General features: G+C 39.3%; 1 protein-coding gene across 1 annotated transcript in view; it reads right to left on the bottom strand.

Annotated features, from left to right (window-relative positions):
- Nucleotides 1-22,048, bottom strand: part of syt3 (synaptotagmin III) — a 61,396-nt gene continuing 39,348 nt past the window's right edge. The window contains exons 8-13 of the mRNA XM_008416388.3: nucleotides 15,705-15,923; nucleotides 11,279-11,399; nucleotides 9,471-9,642; nucleotides 7,446-7,575; nucleotides 5,793-5,886; nucleotides 1-4,938 (exon numbers count right to left, since the gene is read on the bottom strand). Of these exons, the coding sequence (XP_008414610.1) occupies nucleotides 5,797-5,886; nucleotides 7,446-7,575; nucleotides 9,471-9,642; nucleotides 11,279-11,399; nucleotides 15,705-15,923 (732 nt within the window). The 3' untranslated portion in view covers nucleotides 1-4,938; nucleotides 5,793-5,796. The remainder of the gene's footprint in view (nucleotides 4,939-5,792; nucleotides 5,887-7,445; nucleotides 7,576-9,470; nucleotides 9,643-11,278; nucleotides 11,400-15,704; nucleotides 15,924-22,048) is intronic.

Here is a 22,048-nt window from a genome sequence, read left to right as displayed (position 1 = left end):
GCGGATGATACATATCCTTTATTTCCATTATTGTTGCTTCAGCCACGCAGTTACTTACACATTCACCAACATCCTGTGACCTTTCCAGACTGAAACAATCGCCCTCAATCACCAACAACCAATAAAAAAGTAAACTTCTTGAATAAATTATATATATAAAAAACAACTGTAAACCGACAGAAAGGAAACAGAACACTGATAAACACAGCATAAACGTCATTTTCATCGTTGTCGTTGTAGTTTTTTCGACAACAGATTAAACTGCTAGGTCTCCATTTAGTCGTCATTAGTAGTATTAGTATCAAGTTCATTGTCAGATTTTGCTTAAAGCATCACTTATAGAATTTTTCATTGCATCAAGTTGACATCATTCGTGTTAATATAAGCATGCAAACATGTTTCCCCATGACCATTCGGGACTGGCACGAACAAGAGAAGACGGCATGGGAGAGGGCAAACGATAAGAGACATGACAAGATGGAGGGCTGGGAAAAAAACACAATAAAAACGAGCAGGTGGAATGAAAAGGAGAAGAAGAAGAAGAAGAGGAGGAGAATTATTATGGAGCTCCAATGAATCAATATCACCTTCAACGAGCTGATTGATCATCCCCTGACTGGAGGAACACAGAGAGCGAGTGACCTGATTTCCTTCATCCGGACGTAAAGAGAAAGAAAGTGGATCCCCCCTCTGGAGAACACGGCGTGTGTTTGTGCGGGAGCGGATTAGTGGCAACAATACGCCGAGCTGTTACTGTTCTGCTCAAGTTCAGTCGCATTAGCAGTGACAGGCGTGGTTTTATAACTCTGTTGGTTTATAAGTGCTGCTTTTTTCCTCCCTCCACGTCGGCTTTGTTTCAGGGGGATCCAAACACATACGGAAGCCCATAACTGCCACATTGCATTTCAATAAATATTTCTATTAGCGGTGGGGAAATGTGGACTTTGAATTTCGTCACGATAGATTGAATGAAAATTAATTCATCATTCAGATTTTCTGAATTTTGACTTTTTACCTCAAACTCATCATGGGTTTCAAAATTGTTGACCTTTTAACTCAGTTACTTTGAAACTCAAATTTAAAAAAAATAATTTCAGTTTTAAACTAATTTCTTTCATTTTATTTACTTTTAAGAAAATAATTTTCTGACTTCAGACACAAGTATGACTTTAAATCTCATGATAATGTTGACAATATATAATTTTTTTACTAAAAATTCTGACAAATTTTTGTAATTATTACTTTTGAAATCATAACAAAATGTTTTAGAAAGATATAAAAAAATACTTTACTTTGAAACTCATAAATGTTACATTCACAATTTTGACCCAATTTTCTATGAAAAATTTGTTTTTCAATAGAAAATTAATATTCTATAAAATAAAATTTTATATAATTTTTATTTGATTTATAATTTAAATCTTTTTTTATGACTTGAATTGAGATTTCTGAATGTTATGAAGCTACTACTTTAAAAACTGACCATTTCTTAATTGACTTTCATAAATATTGAAATCTAAATTGCACAAATTTTTTAAAAATTGTTTTCAATGTAATTATGACCTTAAAACTCACATTTTTTTATATTTTATTTCCTAAATATGCCTTTGATATAAACAAAATGACTCCTTTGAGTGCCATTACTATAACTTTTTAACTCACGATAATGGCATGCAATGCGCCAGTTTAAAATTGGTAGCAATGGGCTTCCGTACTTTCAGTCATCAGCTTGTAAAGCAGCAGTTTTTTCATTTTTTTTTTATTGTGTTCCTTTGAATAATCATAAGCAAAATACACCAGCACCTCACCACTTTCGATCCCATCTGAGTTTTTCGCGCCAACATTCAGCACATAAATTAGTGAAAGAAGAAGAACACGATTAACACGGTTACTTACATCAGGCAAAAGGTTCGAGAGGAGAGGAGGGCCGACTGGTGACTGGCAGCAGTTATCAGAGACAACATAGACAATAAAAACTAACGTCTATCAAAGACGGTGCTTCCCCACCTATAGTGCAATGAGGCACGAGTAGAACACACACACACACACACACACACACACACACACACACACACACACACACACACACACACACACACACACACACACACACACACACACGCTCTCTTGTCTCTCACACACTTTAGAGACACAAAACGAGACAAGGTTTGGCTCTGAAGCAAACTTCTCAGTGCAGACGCCTGAATTTTAGGAGTGGAGACAGAAAAACGATGGGAGGAGGAAGAGAGGACGACGGTGAGCACAGATACGTGTCAAACACACACATACACACGAGTACAAAACAAACACGCCCACAAACACTGAAACACACACTGATAAAAGCAACACAGAAGTGTGTGTCCTTCTAAAGTCCTGTCAGAGACATGATATGGACAACAATTTGATCCGTTGAAGCGTGACAATTACTTTTTCTTTTCTTTTCTTCGATTGAGAAAGCAGAAACATTAAGTCCTGGAATGGTAGAAAAACAACCGAGTGGCGATCCAAACAGTCCAACCCCGATCCTGGAAACCCGTAAAAGTCTGGCGAGAAAGTTCCCCCCCCTGGCGAGACGTTTGGATGATTAAAAAAAAAAAAAGACGAAGAGGAACACGTTTCAAGGTTGCGTAACATGCTGAGGCCGACGAGTCCGTCCTCATTTTTCCCGCTCATCTGACATCAATAGGAGCCCGACGTCTTCCCTCAAACCGCCAAATGGATGCACAACGGATGGTTTGAGATTTCTAAATCTTTGTTCCTCCTCCTGAAACTTAACTTTCTCTCCGTTGTCTGTACAAGTGCATGAAGCTTTGGTCCTGGTTGAAATGACCACTCTATGATGGCTTTCTATTTTTTTTTGTGTCTAGAATGAACTACAACACACCAGTGACGTGCGGCGAGGCTCACGACCGGCGAGGCACGGACTTCACCAGAGTCCAAAATCCAATATGGACCCCTTGCGTGATATGGAAAACACTGGAGGGCAAAAAGACGATTCCTTCTGAACAATTAAACCTGGAGATGTAGGCATTATTAGTTTAGTGCAGTGCGTCACAGCAAGGGGGAAAAATAACGGAGAAAAAAACCGTTAAAGAACAACTCAAACCTACTTTTTTCTCGCACTATGTGTCGGCTATGCTAAACGCAGGCTCGTTGCCATAGCAACTGACAACCCCGCCACTTTGTTTCAGGTTTCAGCATCAAAAAACAGTCAAACACGTCCCACACAAAGAACAGAACATTCGGTTCGTCACAATATTTTGTTGTTAGGCTTTATGTTTGTTTTAAGTCATCGCCGTGGCAGGTTAGCTACCCGCTGCTGTTGGCTAAGCTAACACTGTGGTGGTAGATTAGCTAATTTAAACACCTGCTCTACTGATAATCTGTCAGAGTTGGTATTCAGATCGCCTTTTTTTATTTTTTTTAACTGAACCGAAACACAGAATTCCACATCACGTCTACATGTTACATTTATCATAGTCAAGCTAGCATAACGGTACTACTTCCCTCTTCCTCAGTGTTTTTTTCTTAGTTAAAACTCTTTCCTGACCTTGTTATCTAGTTGTCATAAGTGTCAAAAATTAGTAGTAAAGCACTGCATCCTTTTTTTCTTTGATATACCCGGCGCACATTTAAGATTTAGTGTGTTATATTGACAACTTCACAGCTAAAATCAATGCTAGTCATTGTTAGCGAGCAGCTTTTTACCCTCCAGCAGGGAGGTGGGGGTGAGATCATGGACGCTATATTTCAAATTTTATCATAACTATTTCTAACAATATAATAGCAAGAAAGATAAATCAATATTTAAAAAGGTTATTTTTTTGATTATTTATATTTTTTCGTTGGCTGACTTCTCTCTTTTCTGATTAAAATTTAAAATTGTTTGTGATCTTACCTTTATTTTATATGAACTTATCCTTCTCCACAAATATTTATTTTGTTGTGTTGTTAAACAATTAAATCAATTAATTAAATTTCTGATTTTACTTTTATTTTCAAAAAGTCTGGCAGCCAAAGAGAGTGGCCTTTTGTTCCATCTCCAATTTCATTCTTTTCAAAGCGTAGAAGAAGAGCATCTGCTGCTCGATGCGTCTATTGGACTCAGCACTGCCCCCTACCAGTAAGGAACGGTACTTTCTGCCCCACTCGCCCCATTTCCACCGCACATTTATGGCCAATCAGAAAGACTAAATGTGTCCCAAACATTCATTAAATAAATTAAACATACTGTGGAAAGTCAACATGTGTAGAAAATGTGCATTTAAACAAGTAGATTGGCGATACAGCGCCCCCAGAGGTGAGGCACGGTACTACACTGCCTCGCGCCTGTCTTCTGTAATGCATTTCGACAGGCAATGCAGCGTAAATTCAGCGAATTTGACCATAAAAATGTTGAAATGACCGTTAAAAAAACAAGTTATATAAAAAGTGGATAGTTAGATTTTACTTCTTATTTTTACTCATACAGGTGAAGCGCTGCCTCACCTGCCTCCCCTAACCGCACGTCACTGCTACACATATCCAAAGAGCACATGAACTACACACATACTACAAACTCTGTGTATCCGCATGTGTGTGTGTGTGTGTGTGTGTGTGTGTAAGAGATAGAGAGAGAGGAACGTGTGTGCACTTCTTGCTAGGTCCCAGATTTACACCTGACTTTGTTCCTGTCTGCATGTGTTCGTAGTCTGATGTTCACACTGCAGCTCAGGACGGGTGAAGCTCCGCCCCCTCCCCTCCAGCTCAGCAAACGCAGCGCAGAAGTTGGAGTATTCATTAGCAGGAGCAAAACGGCACTAGCAGCTGGACACACTGGCAGCGTCTCCGCGTCTCTCTTGTCTTTGATGGAGAGAATTATTCACAGATGAGAGGAGAAGAAACAAGAGAGAGAAAATAAAAAAAAGGAGAATCTGGAGCCGTAGAGATGATAATGACCTGAGGAAGGAGGGAAGAGGAGGATTAAGCCGCGAGACAGTGAAGACAGGATAATATATAAACAGCATGGAGTTTCTGCAAGTCAGGCAGGAGGAGGAGGAGGAGAAGCATTACATAACCCATAACATCTAGATTATACAGATGATGCTCTGGAAAAACAAAATATAACCAAGTTGGTCTAGTTTCTCCTGCAAATGTCTTAGACGACCTGAAATAAGACAAAAATAGGAGCTTATTTAAGTAAATGATTCCTTAATATTGAATAAAAAGGACCAGTTCCACTGGCAGATGATTTCTGCAACAAAATATTAGGATCGTACTGAGGAAAAATAAAATTACTAAAAAATTATGACTTTATTCTTGTAACATTAGGACTTTATTCTCATATTATTTAGGATTTATTCTGTATCGTTCTTATTTTCCATGCATTTTCCTAATCCTTTGTTTTATATTTCACTTATAACAAACATAATCTGCCAGTGTATCTAGCATTTTTTCATCATTCATAAATTATTTTACTTAAAACAAGCTTCTTTATCTTCCTGAAATGTTTGTTTTGTCTCATTTCAAGTGTACTAAGATTTTTGCAGAAAACATTTCTTGGTAATATTTAGTGTTTTTGCAGATCAGAGCCTTTGAGCTGCCACATCTGACGACTTCACAGCCTCTGCCTTATCGCGCCCTCACAGTTTGGTCATGCTTTTTAAGACCCGACTAGATGCCCCCGTGTTAATTGGACCAGAGAGCATCTGCCACACAGCGGTGGACGTGTGCTGGAATTAAAAAGTCAGAGTCCAAGAGAGCTAACGCTATTTGTGGAATGCTCCGAGCCAATAAACACATGAGCGACTCACCGTTTTAATCGGAGTGGGGGCTGTCCACCACAATATGCGGCTTAGGGGAGGGGGCTGTGGCACTCTTTGATACGAATGTACCAATTGCTTTTTCCTGTGAGGGGAAAAAAATCTCCTGTTAATGTTTTATCATAAAAAACGTCACAAAAAAAGTCTTCAAAAGAGAAATGATACCTGTCAGTGTCATTTGTATTGACAGGTTTACAGTAGATGTAAAATAAAAACCTTCTGAAGACCTGAGGGCCGGCTTTTAAGTTAATTTAAGAAGATTGCAGCTATTTATGAACTTCTATTGTTTATTATTTTAATACAAATCAACATATTTTTGGGGTTGTTATAAATCATGTCACTTAACGCTTATAAATACCCTGTACTTGGTCAGGATATTCTTTGTGTATATTTTAATTACTCGGTTTAGCTTTTATATATTTTTTCAGTTTTTTTCTTTTTTAAAACATAAAATGGTTCAAAGGTTTTATATGTAAAAAATAAATTGTATATATAAACTTGATCAATCATAATAAAAATTTTAACACCTTAAAATCTATATATTTCTATATATGTTACAAATATTAACACAATTAATTGCTTCTGTTTTAAACTTTTTTTTTCCTTCCCATATAAAATTCCAGCCGGAACCTTTGTATGCGTTTCTGGTACGACCGTAAATCTGACGCACAAGCAGCTTGCAGACAACAGCAGTGGACGACGAAGCCGCTTCTCTTGACCCGTTAGGGATTAATTTCTACCCCGAAAAACGATCTGATTGGACACAGGAAAAACTAATCCTGTGTCCAAGTCTTGCTAAAAGTAGTTAGCTTGGTAGCGAAGGTATTCTAGCCTAAAATAGCGTCTCAGTGCTTAGCACATGCTAGCATAAGTTCCCAATGCTAATGTCAGCGTCCACCGCATTTCTAAAGACGTTGAATAACCTGAATAACAGATTAAAAACAATAAATATCTGTTGTTGAGCTCAGATGACTTTTATATATATATATAATTTAGCAGCAAAAAGGGTTTTCTAATTGAAAATGCTGGGTTATTTTGTCGTTTTAAAGCAATTTCCTCTTGGAGATCAGTGAATTCTATTAATTATAAACCCTGCAATTAACTTGATTAAAAACTTTAATCAAGTCCAATCACTAATTAATCATTATAATTCTCTTAATTGACCTTTTAGCCCACATATTCTTTCAAACTGAAAATTGAAACCAAGTATTGTAATTATGATTTTTAGTTTCATAATTATGACTTTTAAACCCATCTATTGAATTTTATTTACTTTTCATAATAATATAACTTTCAGATTGAACATATGTACAACTTTAAATCTCACAATAATGATTTGTCTAATATTAAGATTTTTTTTACTCATAATTACTAAATTGATAGAAACTTATTTTTTAAAAATAATATTTTACTTCAAATCTCATGATTGTGCTAATTCTTTTGTCTCATAAGTTGGAAATTTTATGTGATATTTCTACTCATAAGAAAACAAAAAATTAAACTATAAATGAAAAGTGAGGTATTATTTTCCTACCTACAAATTTTCCCAACACTGAATAAATGCTGTCAAATTAAAGGCTGAATTTTTAGACATTTTCCAGTGGTAGATCATGCCTCTTCATTAACAGATGAATCTGTGCGAACCTCAACGAGCTGATGCCAGTGCTCTATTGGTTTCCGAGGGTTTGCCAACATGGCCGTCCAGTGTTCCCTCCCGGGACCGTCGGCGTCGCTGCCCACTCGACACATGCCTATAACCTCGTTATGACCGATGCTGACAGCGAGAGGAGACAAGAAAGGACAAGTAGAGAAGAATTTATCATTTATCGGCTTTAAAGGAGACCTATTATGCAAAATTCACATTTTGAACATTTTTATACTTCCATACAGGTATAAAAACAGTCCAAGTACTTAACAAAACAACAACCACTGAGCTGTTTTATGTCATTAAGTTAATGTTTTCTTGGTATCTGGAAAATCTGCCATTTGAAAAACCTTATGGATGTAAAAATGAAACCCGCAAATGGAGGTTTTATTAATTTAGTGCAGTTCGCTCCAGCAACGGGAAAAATAACACAGGAAACCGTTGAAGAGCAACTCAAAGCCGCTCAAATTCATCGCTTTTCTCGCTCCATGTGTCGGTTATGCTACATGAAGACCCGTTGCCATAGCAACTGACTGACAACAGCTCCACTAGTGTATCAGGACTCAACGGCAAAAAAAACACGAAAACATTTCCCACACAAACGACAGAACGCTCAGGCTGTTACAATTTCATGTTTTCAGGCTTGATGTTTATTTTTCTGATGATTAATGTAACAGCCGCTGATTCTGATTGTCTGAACACAAACCGTGGTTGATTTACTCATTTAAACACCCGCTCTGATCTGTCAGAGTTGGTGTTACGATCACGTTTTTTTTGTTTTTTTTTAAATTGAACTGAAACTGAACGAATTCTGCAGCTCATCTTCATGATAAGATTGCCAAAATCAAGCTAGCATAACTGACCTACTTCGCTTTCCCTCGCTATTGTTTCTTAATTAAACTTTTTCCAGACCTGCGAGATGCGACATCCTTTAACCTGCTATCTAGTTGACAGTTTTTCTTCTATACATTATGTGTAAATTTCAGATTTAGCGCGTTATTTTGATAAATTGACAGCTGAAACCAAAGCTAGCCATTGTCAGTTAGCAGTTTCTTGCCCTCTAGCAGGGAGATGGCCGTTTGTGACGCCATGTTGCAATCAGTGGCACAACTACACATTATTCTGGTGGATGCGAAAACATAGATCGCCCCCCCCGTCCCACCCCGAGGGAAGGAGCGTCAGGGTGAAGGAGCGTCGCTTCCCCCATGCCCCCCGAGGCGACAATACGTGAAGGGTAAAACTCCCTACATTTACCTCTCTGTGCGCGAGGTGAAGGAGCGTAAGGCGCGCTGAAGTGTTTGGGAAAACATCATCGGCGCGCCGCCCCCTCCAGACGGGGTTTTGGCGGCCCCTCTGGTGCTGCGCCCCTATGCGTTGCATACCCTGCATACCCACTTTTTGCGCCACTGGTTGCAATGTGTCTATATTTGCACATCTGTTTGCAGACATTTAACGTGCGAGTGTAAATAAATGTTGAGTTGGGGGGCGTGGCCAGCAGATAATTTAGATTTAAAAGTGAGAGGACCCTAAAACAGCACATTTTGAAAAGAGATCAAAATTCTTTCAGTGTGTAGATGGTAGGCGCATCATAAACTGTTCAAGGAAGTATAATAGGTCACCTTTAAGCTTTGGCAGGGGTTGGGGAAGGACATGAGGCAGAGTTGAACACCTATGCAGAGGCCAAGTGCTGCGTCGACACAGCATAACAGGGAGGCGGTGCAATTATACACAAACACATAAAGCAGCCAAGTGACGCTGCAAGTGACTGTGAGATAAATATTGGCAGGGCCGCACGTCTTCCTTCCCCATTAGCATAAATCATGCTTATTCATGAGCTGCCCATCTATGTAAAACAGGGATCATTCAGCAGGAGGGGGGCGTCTTGCCCCTCGTCGCGTTCGACAGCGGGCCCCAAAATCAAACACGCCGCATGCACAAAGACGTTTGACAAACAGCTGCTTCCCAGTAACGATCAGCCTGTTGTCGAAGCGCCCGGAGCGAGCGGCGACTGAACAGCACCTCACCAATCATAATCCATCACTGCTATGAAGATGGAGACGCTCTCGATGTTTTCATTGGGAATGTCAAACACCAGCGCCTCGTTGTACGTGGGATTCAGCGTGTTCTTCTTAATGGAGGTCTTCCTCTTTTTTAGCCGCCGCCCGTCGCATATCAGGGACGCCTTCACGTACGGGTCTGGAGAGAAGAACGGGAATTAGTAGTAGAAGAAGAAGACACACGCAGGATGGAAGCACGGAGCGTGAGATAAGAGTCCGCGCGAATCTGCATCTGTCACACATGAAAGCTGGTGAGAATCGAGTCGCCGAGGCAAAGCTGGATTAGCAACACAAAGGGAGGGGAGAAGCAGAACAGGTCGGATCCCGTCGCTCAGTGACAGCAGCCGGGAATAATCACACGCATCCGAGTTCCTCTACTGCGTGTCGGTATCTTCTGATGCTCTTAAATCATGCTGAGATCAACGGGGCAATAATAACAGCATGTAGGCGTAATCTGTTGGTGTGTGCAACAAAAAAAATCGCTTCCATCTCATGCATTATTTAGTTTCTAATCCTTATTACACCATTTGTTACCTTTCTCTAGACATGCTTTCAGATTGTGCAACATTAAGCAAAACTGGCAACAACATTGAGGGTTTAAATTCAGCGGCTTGCGGAAGTATTCACACCCCTTGATTTTAGATTTCATAGCATTTCTGTAAGTAGATTTTGATTTAGAAGTTGTAATTTTGTCCTAATTTTTTCTTGAAATCTGGTCTGGAGACCACAAAAAAAAATCAGTCCAGGGTCTGGAAATGGCCCTCGGGCCACACTTTGAACACCCTTGGTTTAATCGACTTCTAAGTGATTTAGTGTGGATCTCTGTCATATGGACTCAGATTCCCTTTCTGCATCTTAACCTTTTCCTCACTGGCTTATTAGGGCCAGAGTAGATAGAAAAACTCAAAGATTTTATAAAGAATGCAAGGAAATTTCTGAGCTCCAAAAAGTCAAAAATGTGTTAGAAAAAAAAAACTCAGAAAGTCATCTCAGAAATTTTCAGCAATAAACAAGCAAATTTTGAGTTTACTTTTTAAACTTTGAAATTTTTCCAACTGTCAAAATGTTTTCACTTTTCAAACTCAGAATTTCCAACTGTTGAAAAATTTTCAGCTTTTCAAATTTATAGAAATTCCAGCAGTCAAAAATTTTTTGACTTTTGAATCTCAAGTTTTTTTCTAGAAAATTTCAGGGATTTTTTTGTAGGACATTTACTCTTTTTTTATTATTCACAAGCCGCTGCACTGTACTTCTTTCATCCAGAGGGTTTGTTCATTCCCTCAGTCAGTCCATCTAATCTGTTTCAGCTGTTTTACCCGGAAGGATGGGCAGAAATTTTATCCGCTTCATGTGCAAACTTTGTTAGAACAATGCCCCCTACTGGCCAGCAGCTGTAACTACAGCATATCAACTCAGTGGGGCTGAATACAAATGCAAGCCACACTTTTAAGATTTCCATTTGTAAAAGAAAATGAATACATAATATATTCCTTTCTCTTTATAATCCTATGTAGCTTTCCTTTATGTATGAGATATATTTCCAACCAAACTTAAGAAGAATCGTAGAAAACAGTGCGAGTTTGCTGTAGACTTAATGACTGGTGTCTAAATGAAATTGTAACGTGTCATTGAATTAGATCATTAAAATCTGATGAGGCTCCAAATGCTTCTAAATTACCACTTCATGGAGAAAGCTTTGTTCAAAAGCAGGAGTTTTCAGAGGGAGCCGCTTCCTGTAAATGTGCTGACGACCTCATGATGTGCGGTTTGCTCACCTGAGAAACCCGTCAGGTCCATGGCTTTGAGGTTGGTGGCCTTGATGATTGTAGCGGTGAGTCTGCCTGCGGTGGGCAGGTAACACAGCGAGAAATTAAGCTCCCCGAGATCAGCCTTCTCCTGCAGACAGACACACGAACAGGGATGAGAAAGCAGGCGGAGACGCTCTGATCCGAGCAGAATCAGCTGGAAAAAACACCGACAGACACACAGATCTGACCCCTGAACACAGATCCCTCTGTCACCAAGGGAGCCTGGGATTCGGCTAAAGGAAAATCACTTGAGGTGCAAGTTGATTGATCTAATTGATTGATTTTCTGAAAAACCTGTTTTCTCTTGTATCAAGTACAGCTGGATAATAAACCAATAATAATATATATCATCATCTACACATGATCAATAAAGTGATCATGTGTAGCCCAGCTTTGGTTACCTAGCAACAACTTGTTTCAAGTTCCGCCCAGCTTTGGTCACCTAGCAACAACTTGTTTCAAGTTCCGCCCACCCAACTTTGGTTACCTAGCAACAACTTGTTTCAAGTTCCGCCCACCCAACTTTGGTTACCTAGCAACAACTTGTTTCAAGTTCCGCCCAGCTTTGGCCACCTAGCAACAACTTGTTTCAAGTTCCGCCCAGCTTTGGTTACCTAGCAACAACTTGTTTCAAGTTCCGCCCAGCTTTGGTCACCTAGCAACAACTTGTTTCAAGTTCCGCCCAGCTTTGGTTACCTAGCAACAACTTATTACAAGTTCCGCCTAGCTTTGGTCACCTAGCAACAACTTGTTTCAAGTTCCGCCCAGCTTTGGTTACCTAGCAACAACCTGTTGAGCAGATTCAGGTTTCCCCGCTGAGCTTCATAGGTGATTTAAAAAAATAAAATAAATCAACAACGTGGAATGGAAACTGGACAAAACAGGAAAGGTCACACCACCAATTTTTCACTATTTCAGATATTAAAAACACTAAATTAATCAATGATTATTGATATTGACAAATATGAGACAATTATAGTGTGATACTATTTCAGCCACACCATCCAGCCCTAGTATTAAGAGGATCACCGTCTTTCCATCACATGAAGATGCAGAATTTAAAAAATATTAATATTTTAACAGTTTTTTTCTGCTGTGTTAAACACTGACTGCATAAGCAGGTAATTGTGTTTTTCTCACATTATTAAACTTATTCATATTTATAAAATGTAACAAAATAGGAACCTGTTAGGTTGCTAAATAGAAAATTAAAAGATGAAAATATGTGAAATACTTAATTCCTCATGAACAAAGATCAGTTCATGCAGAACTACTGTCAGTGATAAAAAACAAAGATTTTACTATATGACTGAGTATTAGGGCCACATATTATTAAAAACATGAAATAATGAGATTAAAGTTATGTAAACACAGGAATAACATCATAATAGAGTTTAAATTAGTACGAGACTAAAATCAAAATAAGAGAAACGTAGTATTCAGAGAATAACGTCAACATTTTGAATTTAAGTCAAAATAATACCAGAAAAAAGTCGTAATATGAGGACCATTTCTCTTTCCTGTTCTGAGATATGGCCGCCATCTTTGTTTCTGTATCAACTGGCTCTGCTTAACGATAACCAGCGACGCCCTCTGCTGGTTGGAGGAAAAACTACAACACTAATATAAGGCATAAGCAGAAGTTATCAGTTAAACGATTAGAATTAATTTTAATCTAATAACCTATTAAATGGCAATTAATTGTAAGATTAATATTTTTTATCTTCCTTGCCTTCTTCCATCAAAATCCCTGCTATTCAGGTCAGAGTCGCACTCAGAAGCACTTCCCCAGGTGAAGCACTGATATACACTGATGCTTTAAACTTATTTCATAAATTAGACCCTGGTGCCAACATTTTTAAAGCTCTGCTCCGTCTAATTTGCTAATAGCCTTCCATGAATATTTCATATAAATCAAGTTGGACGTAAACCAATACAAAGTTTGGATTCGGCCTGCAGAGCCGTTCCAGTAATCTATACAGACTCTCTCTAGATGATTTTTCACACGACCAGACTTTGAATCAATCTGTCCTGCAGGCAGACCGTTTTCCATACGGACCGCTCCTCCGAGAGCAGAAACCAGACTGGATTTACCGTCGAAACCTGAGCATGTCACCGTTCCGACTGGATCCAGAACCGCCCAGCTGAATCAGAGCAACAGGAAGCAGTGAACCACTTTGATCAGACGAGATCGGAGGTCCAGTTAAAGCCTCGGGGTCTTAATGCTGGGAGAGGAGTGGCGACTTGTTTGCCTTACATAAACATATCGAGTTTTAGTCTGTTGAACTATTGATCTCAGATGGCTGCGAGTGAATCTAATATTTTGAAAATAACTTTCCTGAATGAGGATTTTAGAATAAAAATGCTAATTATGTGGCTTTCTAACTCAAGGAAATCATATAAAACAAGCAACAGCTGGATCAGTCTATTTACTGTGGCAGCTGCTGTTTATTAAAGTATTTAACTGGATTAAATAAACTACTTCAGTTTAAATTATTTCAGTACAGATTCAAAACGTATCTCATCTCCAGGCAACAAACCGTAATGCGACAGTGGATGCTAGCTTCTGCTGTAGCGCTAAAACGGTTTCCACAGAGCGTATTAATGCATATTAAGGTATATTTAGTGTTTGATTTATTAAAATAGGCAGTTTTTATAGAGGGTTTCAAGTATTTGCTGGTTTAACTATTCACAGGTCAATAATCTAAATATGAGATAAACCACTGTGAATTTATAATATAATATAATATAATATAATATAATATAATATAATATAATATAATATAATATAATATATGTCATTTATATTATTTTAGGTTATTGGCACATCTCCTGCTGCTTTTACTCCAACTAAAGTCAGACTATTCACTTCAGGAAGCCAGCCGTCACTTAATGGCAGCGACTCGTTTCAGCGCCTCTAGTGGCCGGAAGGAGAATTACAAAAACAAACAGTTGAGCATAAAAGTGTTTCCTTCAGGGCTGAAAAATGTTTAATCAGATCAAAAAGTATTTAAAAATGTAACTGATTAGACTTAATAAAGTTCTTTTTTTCCCCATTTGCTTCCATTTGAAGGCCAAATAAATGTCAAAACTCAGAATCTTTCACAAAAAAAGTTTTATCCTGTTAAAATAAATTTTTAAACAACATATTTTATTTAGCTGCCTTGTAGGTATCCATACATGTCATTTATTAAACATGACTCAGACAAACAAACAGACGCAGCCATACTGCTACAAGAAAACAGACTTACCAAAAACAAAACAAAACTGAGTCTGAGGAAAGAAAAGATTATTTTGACTCGGCTCCGACGCGTTCAGAGATGTGGACGTTTCATGATGAAACGTCCACATCTCTGTTTCAACAAATCATTTTGAGCAGCAGGAGGATGTGAGCAGATTGTAAAACACAGCAAACTTTTACAATTTTATGAATTTTTAGTTTTAATTTAGTCATTGTTGGATTATGAGACAAATAAGCAAAAGTTTTATTTATAGAAGATGCCCATCATGTGATTTTAGCAGATTTTTATCTGTCGTATAATTCAGGTTGATTCATTCATTCATTCATTCATTCATTCATCACAGAAAACACAAACTTAAAATGCTAGAAGCCACAAGAAGAGGGAATTCTACATTAACTAGTTTCACCACTTTAACATTAAGATTTACAAAATGAGCTAAATCAGACCTGAGCCTTCAGAGACATAAAGACACTTACAAAGTCGGTCTTCTATCACTTGAAGAACATTTCCAGGAGTAAAGCACAAATGTTTCAGCAACATCTAGAGAAACTCATTCATTCGTTTAGCTTTAGTCTCATTAATTAATGCAACAGAGTCTTCACAGGTCTGCGTAGAGAATCATCAATCCTCCAGCTGCAGCTGATCCAGAACGCTGCTGCTGGCATTCTGACTAAAACCAGGAAGACGGAGCCCATCCGCACAGTTCTGAACGCCTTACTCCGCAGCTTCTCTTTGTCAGAAGAGCCGTTTTAGAAATTTTATAACTGAACTGAAACACACCGAATTCCACAGCACACCTACATGCTAGGTTTTCAAAGTCAAGCTAGCATAGCTGACCTACTTTCATCTCCCTCGCTATTTTTTCTTAATTAAAGCATTTCTTGACCTTTTCATCTCATTGTAGCAGCTAGTGTTGACAATTGAGAAGTAGCAAAGCACTGTTTCCCTTTTTTTACGTACATTTAAGCTTTAGCTTGGTATATTGATAATTTAACAGCTAAAACCAATGGTAGCCATCGTTAGCGAGCAGCTTTTTGCCGAGACCTTCGCCCATGACGTCACGCTGCAACGTGTTTATAAAAATGAACTTGACTAACCAACACAACCTTTGAGTCACACGGACTCTGAGCGTTTCTCGGTTCGTGTCTTACCGCCGTTCCCTCCACAATGTCCCTCCAGATGGGTTTGTCCCCGCTGCCCTCGCTGAAGTCCAGCAGGTTGTCCACCACCACCTGACCTATCAGGTCGTGTCTGGAGAAGCGATCGAAGTCGTACACGGAGAAATGCAGCTTCCTGGAATGTAGCTCGTTCAGCGGCACGCCGAACTGGAACGTCTCGTTGAACACTGGGTTTAAGGTCTTTCTGTGGACCTGAGAGACACACGGGGAAATTTAGAAAACACTCAGAGAAAATATAGCCTTTAAAATATGGTGCAATAGATGAGAGGCGCATGCTAATTTAATTGAAGTTTTAAAAGTCTCCTTTAGAGGAAAATTATCCGGTACATACTACTCATCAAGAACTATTCTGACAGGATGCGACAGCCATAAAACTCACTACTAACGTTTATGAATCTGAAAAGATGCAATTTAAATCTATATTTCTCCAGAGAAAATAATTATTCCTCAGTGGAAAACTTTCCCAGCAGTGGACGGCTCAGCAAAGTCATCAGACCGAGCAACATCCAGCCATCCATCCATTTTCTAACACCCTTGTCCCTCAGTGGGGTCGGGAGGGTTGCTGGTGCCCATCTCCAGCTAACGTTCCGGGGTCACCCTGGACAGGTCGCCAGTCTGTCGCAGGGCAACACAGAGACACACAGCACACACAACCATGCACACACACACTCACACCTAGGGGCAATTTAGAGAGGCCAATTAACCTAACAGTCATGTTTTTGGACTGTGGGAGGAAACCGGAGTACCTGGAGAAAACCCACCATGCACATGGAGAACATGGAGACTCCATGCAGAAAGACCGGGGCCGGGAATCAAACCCAGAACCTTCTTGCTGCAAGGAAACAGCTCTACCAACTGCGCCACTGTGCAGCCTGAGCAACATCTACAGGTTAATCAGCATCTTAAAGAAAAATATTTAGAAAAAGACTGAAGGAGAAACTGAAGGAGAAAGGGCAAAGTTGCAGCTTTAGGAAACTCAAAAAACAGTAAAGATGTCTGATCGCAGCTACGTTGGTAGAAAAACCCCAAACCTGCCATACAAACTGTTTAAATGATGCCCTTTGAATACTTTTTACCTTCCTTCTTTGAAAACTTTCATGTTTTTTGACTCAAATATGATTTGTTCATGTTGTTCCGTTTGCCTTAAAAATCACATTTGGCCAATTTAAACAGCATTTATTGATATAATTAGACCAGATTGTTGAGAAAAGTGAGCATTTTTATTGAGATCTTTAAAAAACGAGCAGCAAAAATAAAAGACTACATGTAATAACTATTTAAATAAAACAGTTAAATTGCTTCAATACTTTTAACCACCTGCTATTAATAATTTTACTGCCCTCAGCAATGATGAAGTGGACACACAGTAAATAGAAAGACGTATTCAGACCCTCCTCCTCGTATTCGTTAATAATTGCCTCTGGCCAGGAGTCCAGACGAACGCCGGGTTCATGCTGAATAATTACGCAGTAACTTGAGAGCTGCATTGTATGGCATCAGCCCTGATTATTAAATAATCATTTTGACATTTGAGTCTTTCCATCGATTACTTTGTTTCAGAAGCGAGCCGAGGTTCCTCAGAGAGGAAAACCAGAGACTTTTTTAAGACAATCATCACAGATTGTACCTTCGTCTCTCCAGCTAAAACACACAGAAAAAAACCAAAAACATTTCCCTGGGATTCATGTCTTTGAAAACACGCCGAGTTTTCACTCCCACTGCTGTGATGATTGATTTAAATATCCAACAAGTGTTTGCTTTGTCCGTTCCTCTCGCCGTGCCTGTGGCGAAGCACAAACCTCTCCTCCTTTTTCATCCAAAACATTCGGAAACGTAAGCGGCACCAGTTTCTGCAAACCTGTTGAGAATTCGACTGAAGACAAACAAAACCAACACTGGTGAAAATTTCTCAGTTTCACCGTTCAGTTGTCTCCGCCTGTCAAAAATGTGCATTAGTTTTAGCTCAGAGTTGCTTTTGTACCATAATAAATGGAACATTGACCAACATATTTAATGATTTTGATGATCGACAAAATGTAACGTCTGTTACTGGTTTCTCAAACTGTAGGTTGTTTTTATGACTTTTTATCTTAGAGCTGTGAACTATATGCTATAAAAATTTATTTGATTGATTGATAATAAAAAATAAAAAAATAGGCCTGTCACAATAACAAATTTTGTTGAACAGTAAATTGTCCCAGAAATTGATATTGTTTTGAGACCATTTTGAAATAATATTAAAGTAAAACAGTACAGCCTCTCAAAGATCAATAAACGTTAAATTCTACTTAACATTCAACACTGGAAGTGGAAAACATTGTAAATATCCAAAATAAATAAACAAATCAACAAATAAAATGGATACTGAAGTCAATGTAAACAAAATTATTCTTCAGAAAGAGAAGCAAGTTGAGACCAAAGCACCAGACTTTGGTGGAAATAGAGACACGAGAAAATTATGGAAATGGAAAATATCATGCAATTTATTTATTTATTGCAAGAAGCCTACCAACAAATTACAGTTTGGAGGTAAATATTATAATATCTAGTTGGAAAATGACTCTTTAAGTGAAATCTTGTTTCATATTGTCTCAGAATATGATATCTTCAGTAATTTCTCATGGATTAAAGTGGAATAAATGTGACAAAGTGCTGGAAAAAGATTTTCTAAGGAACCTAAAAACGGCTTCATAAATTGTGGATTAAGTTTAAACTCCACACCGACTCACACGTCGAGTTCAAGGACCTTTTTATGTCAGAATAATTCATAAATACAATATAAGTGGCTCAGGAAAAACAATCATTTGGAAATGTATGGGCCAATGCACTGAAAATGGACAAAAAAAGCAGCCAAAGTGCAGAGAAAACATTAAAAGACCCCCAGAGACCCTCAACTATTGATCAAAGATCATAAGAAAGTCTGGCTGCCTGGTTGGCGAGGAGATAAAGAAAAGACGGATGAAAAGGGCATTTAAACCTTAACCCATGGCCTGACCTTATTCCTGTGCCGGAAGGATAAAAATGAATTTCTTTATTCCACTTTGGAGAGAATGATCAAAACAAATCCACTGAATTGAAGCAAGAAGTTTAAAAGGGAAAGTTCTCATTTCTCTTTTTATGTAACTGTGCTCAAAACTTCTCCGCCTTTTCCAGGTCAACTAAAAGCTCAAATGAGAAATAAGACTGGTGTAACATTGTAAAATCTTATTTACAATCATTGTAAATAAGATTGCTGTAGATTTGTAACATTTCCCTGAACCTCATCTGCCTTCAAACTCCTCCAATTCAATCAATCAAAGTTTATTTTTATAGCACATTTCAGCAACAAGGCAGTTCAAAGTGTTTAACATCATAAAAACACAAAAAACATTACATTTTTCCAAAATGTTGTCTAGTGTTTCATTAATTACGGTACAAAAGCAAATATAAACAGGCGGGTCTTTAGTCTAGATTTAAAGAAACTCAGAGTTTCGGCTGTTTTGCAATTTTCCGGAAGTTTGTTCCAGATTTGTGGTGCATAGAAGCTGCTTCTGTTCCTATAAATCATCAAAATCATCAAGTAAATCACCAAATTGGGATAGATTTGCTGGAATAGCCTTTGGTATAAATCTTGTCGAGGAGTAAATACTCACTGCCTAGCTTCGGTTGCTAGGTAACGGGCGGAGTTTCACTTCGGTTGCGAGGTAACGGCGGAGTTCCGCTTCAGTTGCTAGGTAACGGGCGGAGTTTCGCTTCGGTTGCGAGGTAACGGCGGAGTTCCGCTTCGGTTGCTAGGTAACGGGCGGAGTTTCGCTTCTGTTGCGAGATAACGGCGGAGTTCCGCTTCGGTTGCTAGGTAACGGGCGAAGTTCCGCTTCGGTTGCTAGGTAACGGTTCTTTGCTGGGTGAGGCGCAGTGCCTTCGGGGTTTGTGACGTTGCATTCGGAAGGTTTCTGAAACGTCACATGACTTTCCAGACACCAACATAAATGAAAACGAAGACTTTCCGCCAGAGCGGGTCTGTCAGTCCGGTTTATCAGCACCTGATGGTCGCCAAACGTGCGTCTGATGGCGAAACGCCGGCTCTTAGGAACACAAACCCCTCCGAACATCTTTCTGTGAGCAGGCGTCACAATCAGCCGGCAGGGTGTGTGATAAAAAGAGCTCCAAATATGAAAGGTGTAAAATTTCAATGTTAATGAGGGTGTGATTGAAATTAAACAATCAGACACACTTCAAACAAAAAAATGGGAGCCACATTATGTAAATTACTGAAGCATTCATGCTTTTCAAAGGCTGAGGGATCTTTTGTTGCACGCGAGAGACAGATGAACAAAAGGCGAAACCAAGAGGGAGCTTCTTCTAACGGCTACAGCTTCATCGGCGACGTTAGCTTCTGCTTTTCACTCTGTCCCACTTCTGTGATGGTTCCAGTGCTCTTCTGAAGTACTGCTGGTGTTTATGGATACAACTTCACTGCCATACATCACATTTGGAAGTAGTTATGTTGAGCTTCTCCACAGAGGATAGCTGAGACAGGGGAGGTTGATTCTTTGGAGCAAAAGGAACATTTTCTGATACAGAACATCCTGAAAGGTTCTCAAATAATACTTCAAGCCGGGTGGGAATTATACGACAGCTAGCGAAGGTCTGACTTAATGTTTTTCTGAATATAAAAGCACTTCAGAAAACTGTTTTCTTGTTTTAGTTTAAAGCTAACCAATTCTTGAACAAGTTAGGTCTATGGTTTACACAAAACATGTGTGGGAGAATGCAGAGAATGCAAGCAAGTGGTTGCATTGGAAAAGACAATAAAACCCTCGTCTTTCCCAGCAGCCATTGTAAACCAAACGTCCTGGATCTCTGCTGGGGTTGCTAGGTAACGGAGCAGAGTTCCGCTGGGGTTGCTAGGTAACGGAGCAGAGTTCCGCTGGGGTTGCTAGGTAACGGAGCAGAGTTCCGCTGGGGTTGCTAAGTAACGGAGCAGAGTTCCGCTGGGGTTGCTAGGTAACGGAGCAGAGTTCCGCTGGGGTTGCTAGGTAACGGAGCAGAAGGTGCCCTGTTACATTCGGAAGGTTTGTGAAACTCATCCTTTACCAGACACCAAAAAATATGAACTTATTACCAAAAAAATATCAGTTTTTTTTTTTTAAGCACTTAAGAGTTGAGACCCAAAAATGTGCAAAATATGAATTTTGCACATTTTTGAACCAGACATTCCATTTTAATGTCTGCCGTCTGTACGGATTACAATGAACAAATTCTTCTGGTGCAAGGCAGCAGAAGCTGACTAACAGCACATTGTAGTGAGACGAGACCCCAAATCCAGCCCTCCAGAGATCCTGGAGTTTTAGAAGCATCCCTTCTTCAACACACCTAATCAGGATGTCATTCAGCTCTGCAAAGGCCTGGCAACAAGCTATTCATTTGATCCAGTGGTGCTGGATAAGGGCTGCTTTGAAAAGCTGCAGGATGAGAACCACATCTACTGGAAATGGGTCCTATTCAGCTTCTCATTCCCGTCCTGCTGACTGGCACATAGGAAATGAAAGAGTCTGATGTTTTTCCAATCAGTAAACACATCTTACCTTTAAATTCATGCTAATCTTCAGGGTTGATGTTGTTACACAAGGAACAAGAGTCAAAGTGAGTTAGCTACTTTTAGTATCAATGAGGTGCTAAAAACTTAAAAGTAAAAAAATATCTGTGGAGCCATATTAATCGTTAATTAGGGCAAAGCTAGAGAGAGAAGGACTTCTGTGAGTCTGCAACCTACGAGCAGCGGAGTCAGGTTTACCAACTGGTATAACTGACGATGTGTTTTCTAATGCCATTACTAGTAGAAGAAGAAGTGAACAGCTTCAGATCTGTGGCATAAAGCTGCTGGAAGAAAGAACCAGACATTCTGAAACTGAACCAAGGGATGCAATAAAATGACATCGGCAAGTTATATGTGGTTATTGGAGACATATTATATAAAATTAACTTTTCACACGTTTTAAAACTGTTATTTTGAGTCTCAATTGCTTCTAAAAACGACCAAAGTGCTTAAAAAAAAAACCCACCCACCCACCCGTTCCTGTTTTTTTGGCATCTGGAAAACGAGCTGGTTCAAAAACACCCGAAATGTAACGTCACATATCAGCCTGTTGCCCAGCAACCCCAGCAGAGCTCTGCCCAGTAACCTAGCAACCCACGCTGAGTGCCAGTAGCTTTGGTCAGCTGATTTTACTGCTGTACAACGGCTGCTGGAACAGACAAGTGTTTTGTTGTTGACTTACCATGCAGAAACCACTTGCTGCATTCCTGTTGGTTGTGCAGGAGGCTCTACTTGTGCT

The sequence above is a fragment of the Poecilia reticulata genome, chromosome 8 (genome assembly GCF_904066995.2).
Source record: "Poecilia reticulata chromosome 8, P_reticulata-male-v2, whole genome shotgun sequence".
NCBI classification, from domain to species: domain Eukaryota; kingdom Metazoa; phylum Chordata; class Actinopteri; order Cyprinodontiformes; family Poeciliidae; genus Poecilia; species Poecilia reticulata.
The sequence above is the reverse complement of the archived record's forward strand: the minus strand, read 5'-3'. Positions and strand labels throughout refer to the sequence as shown.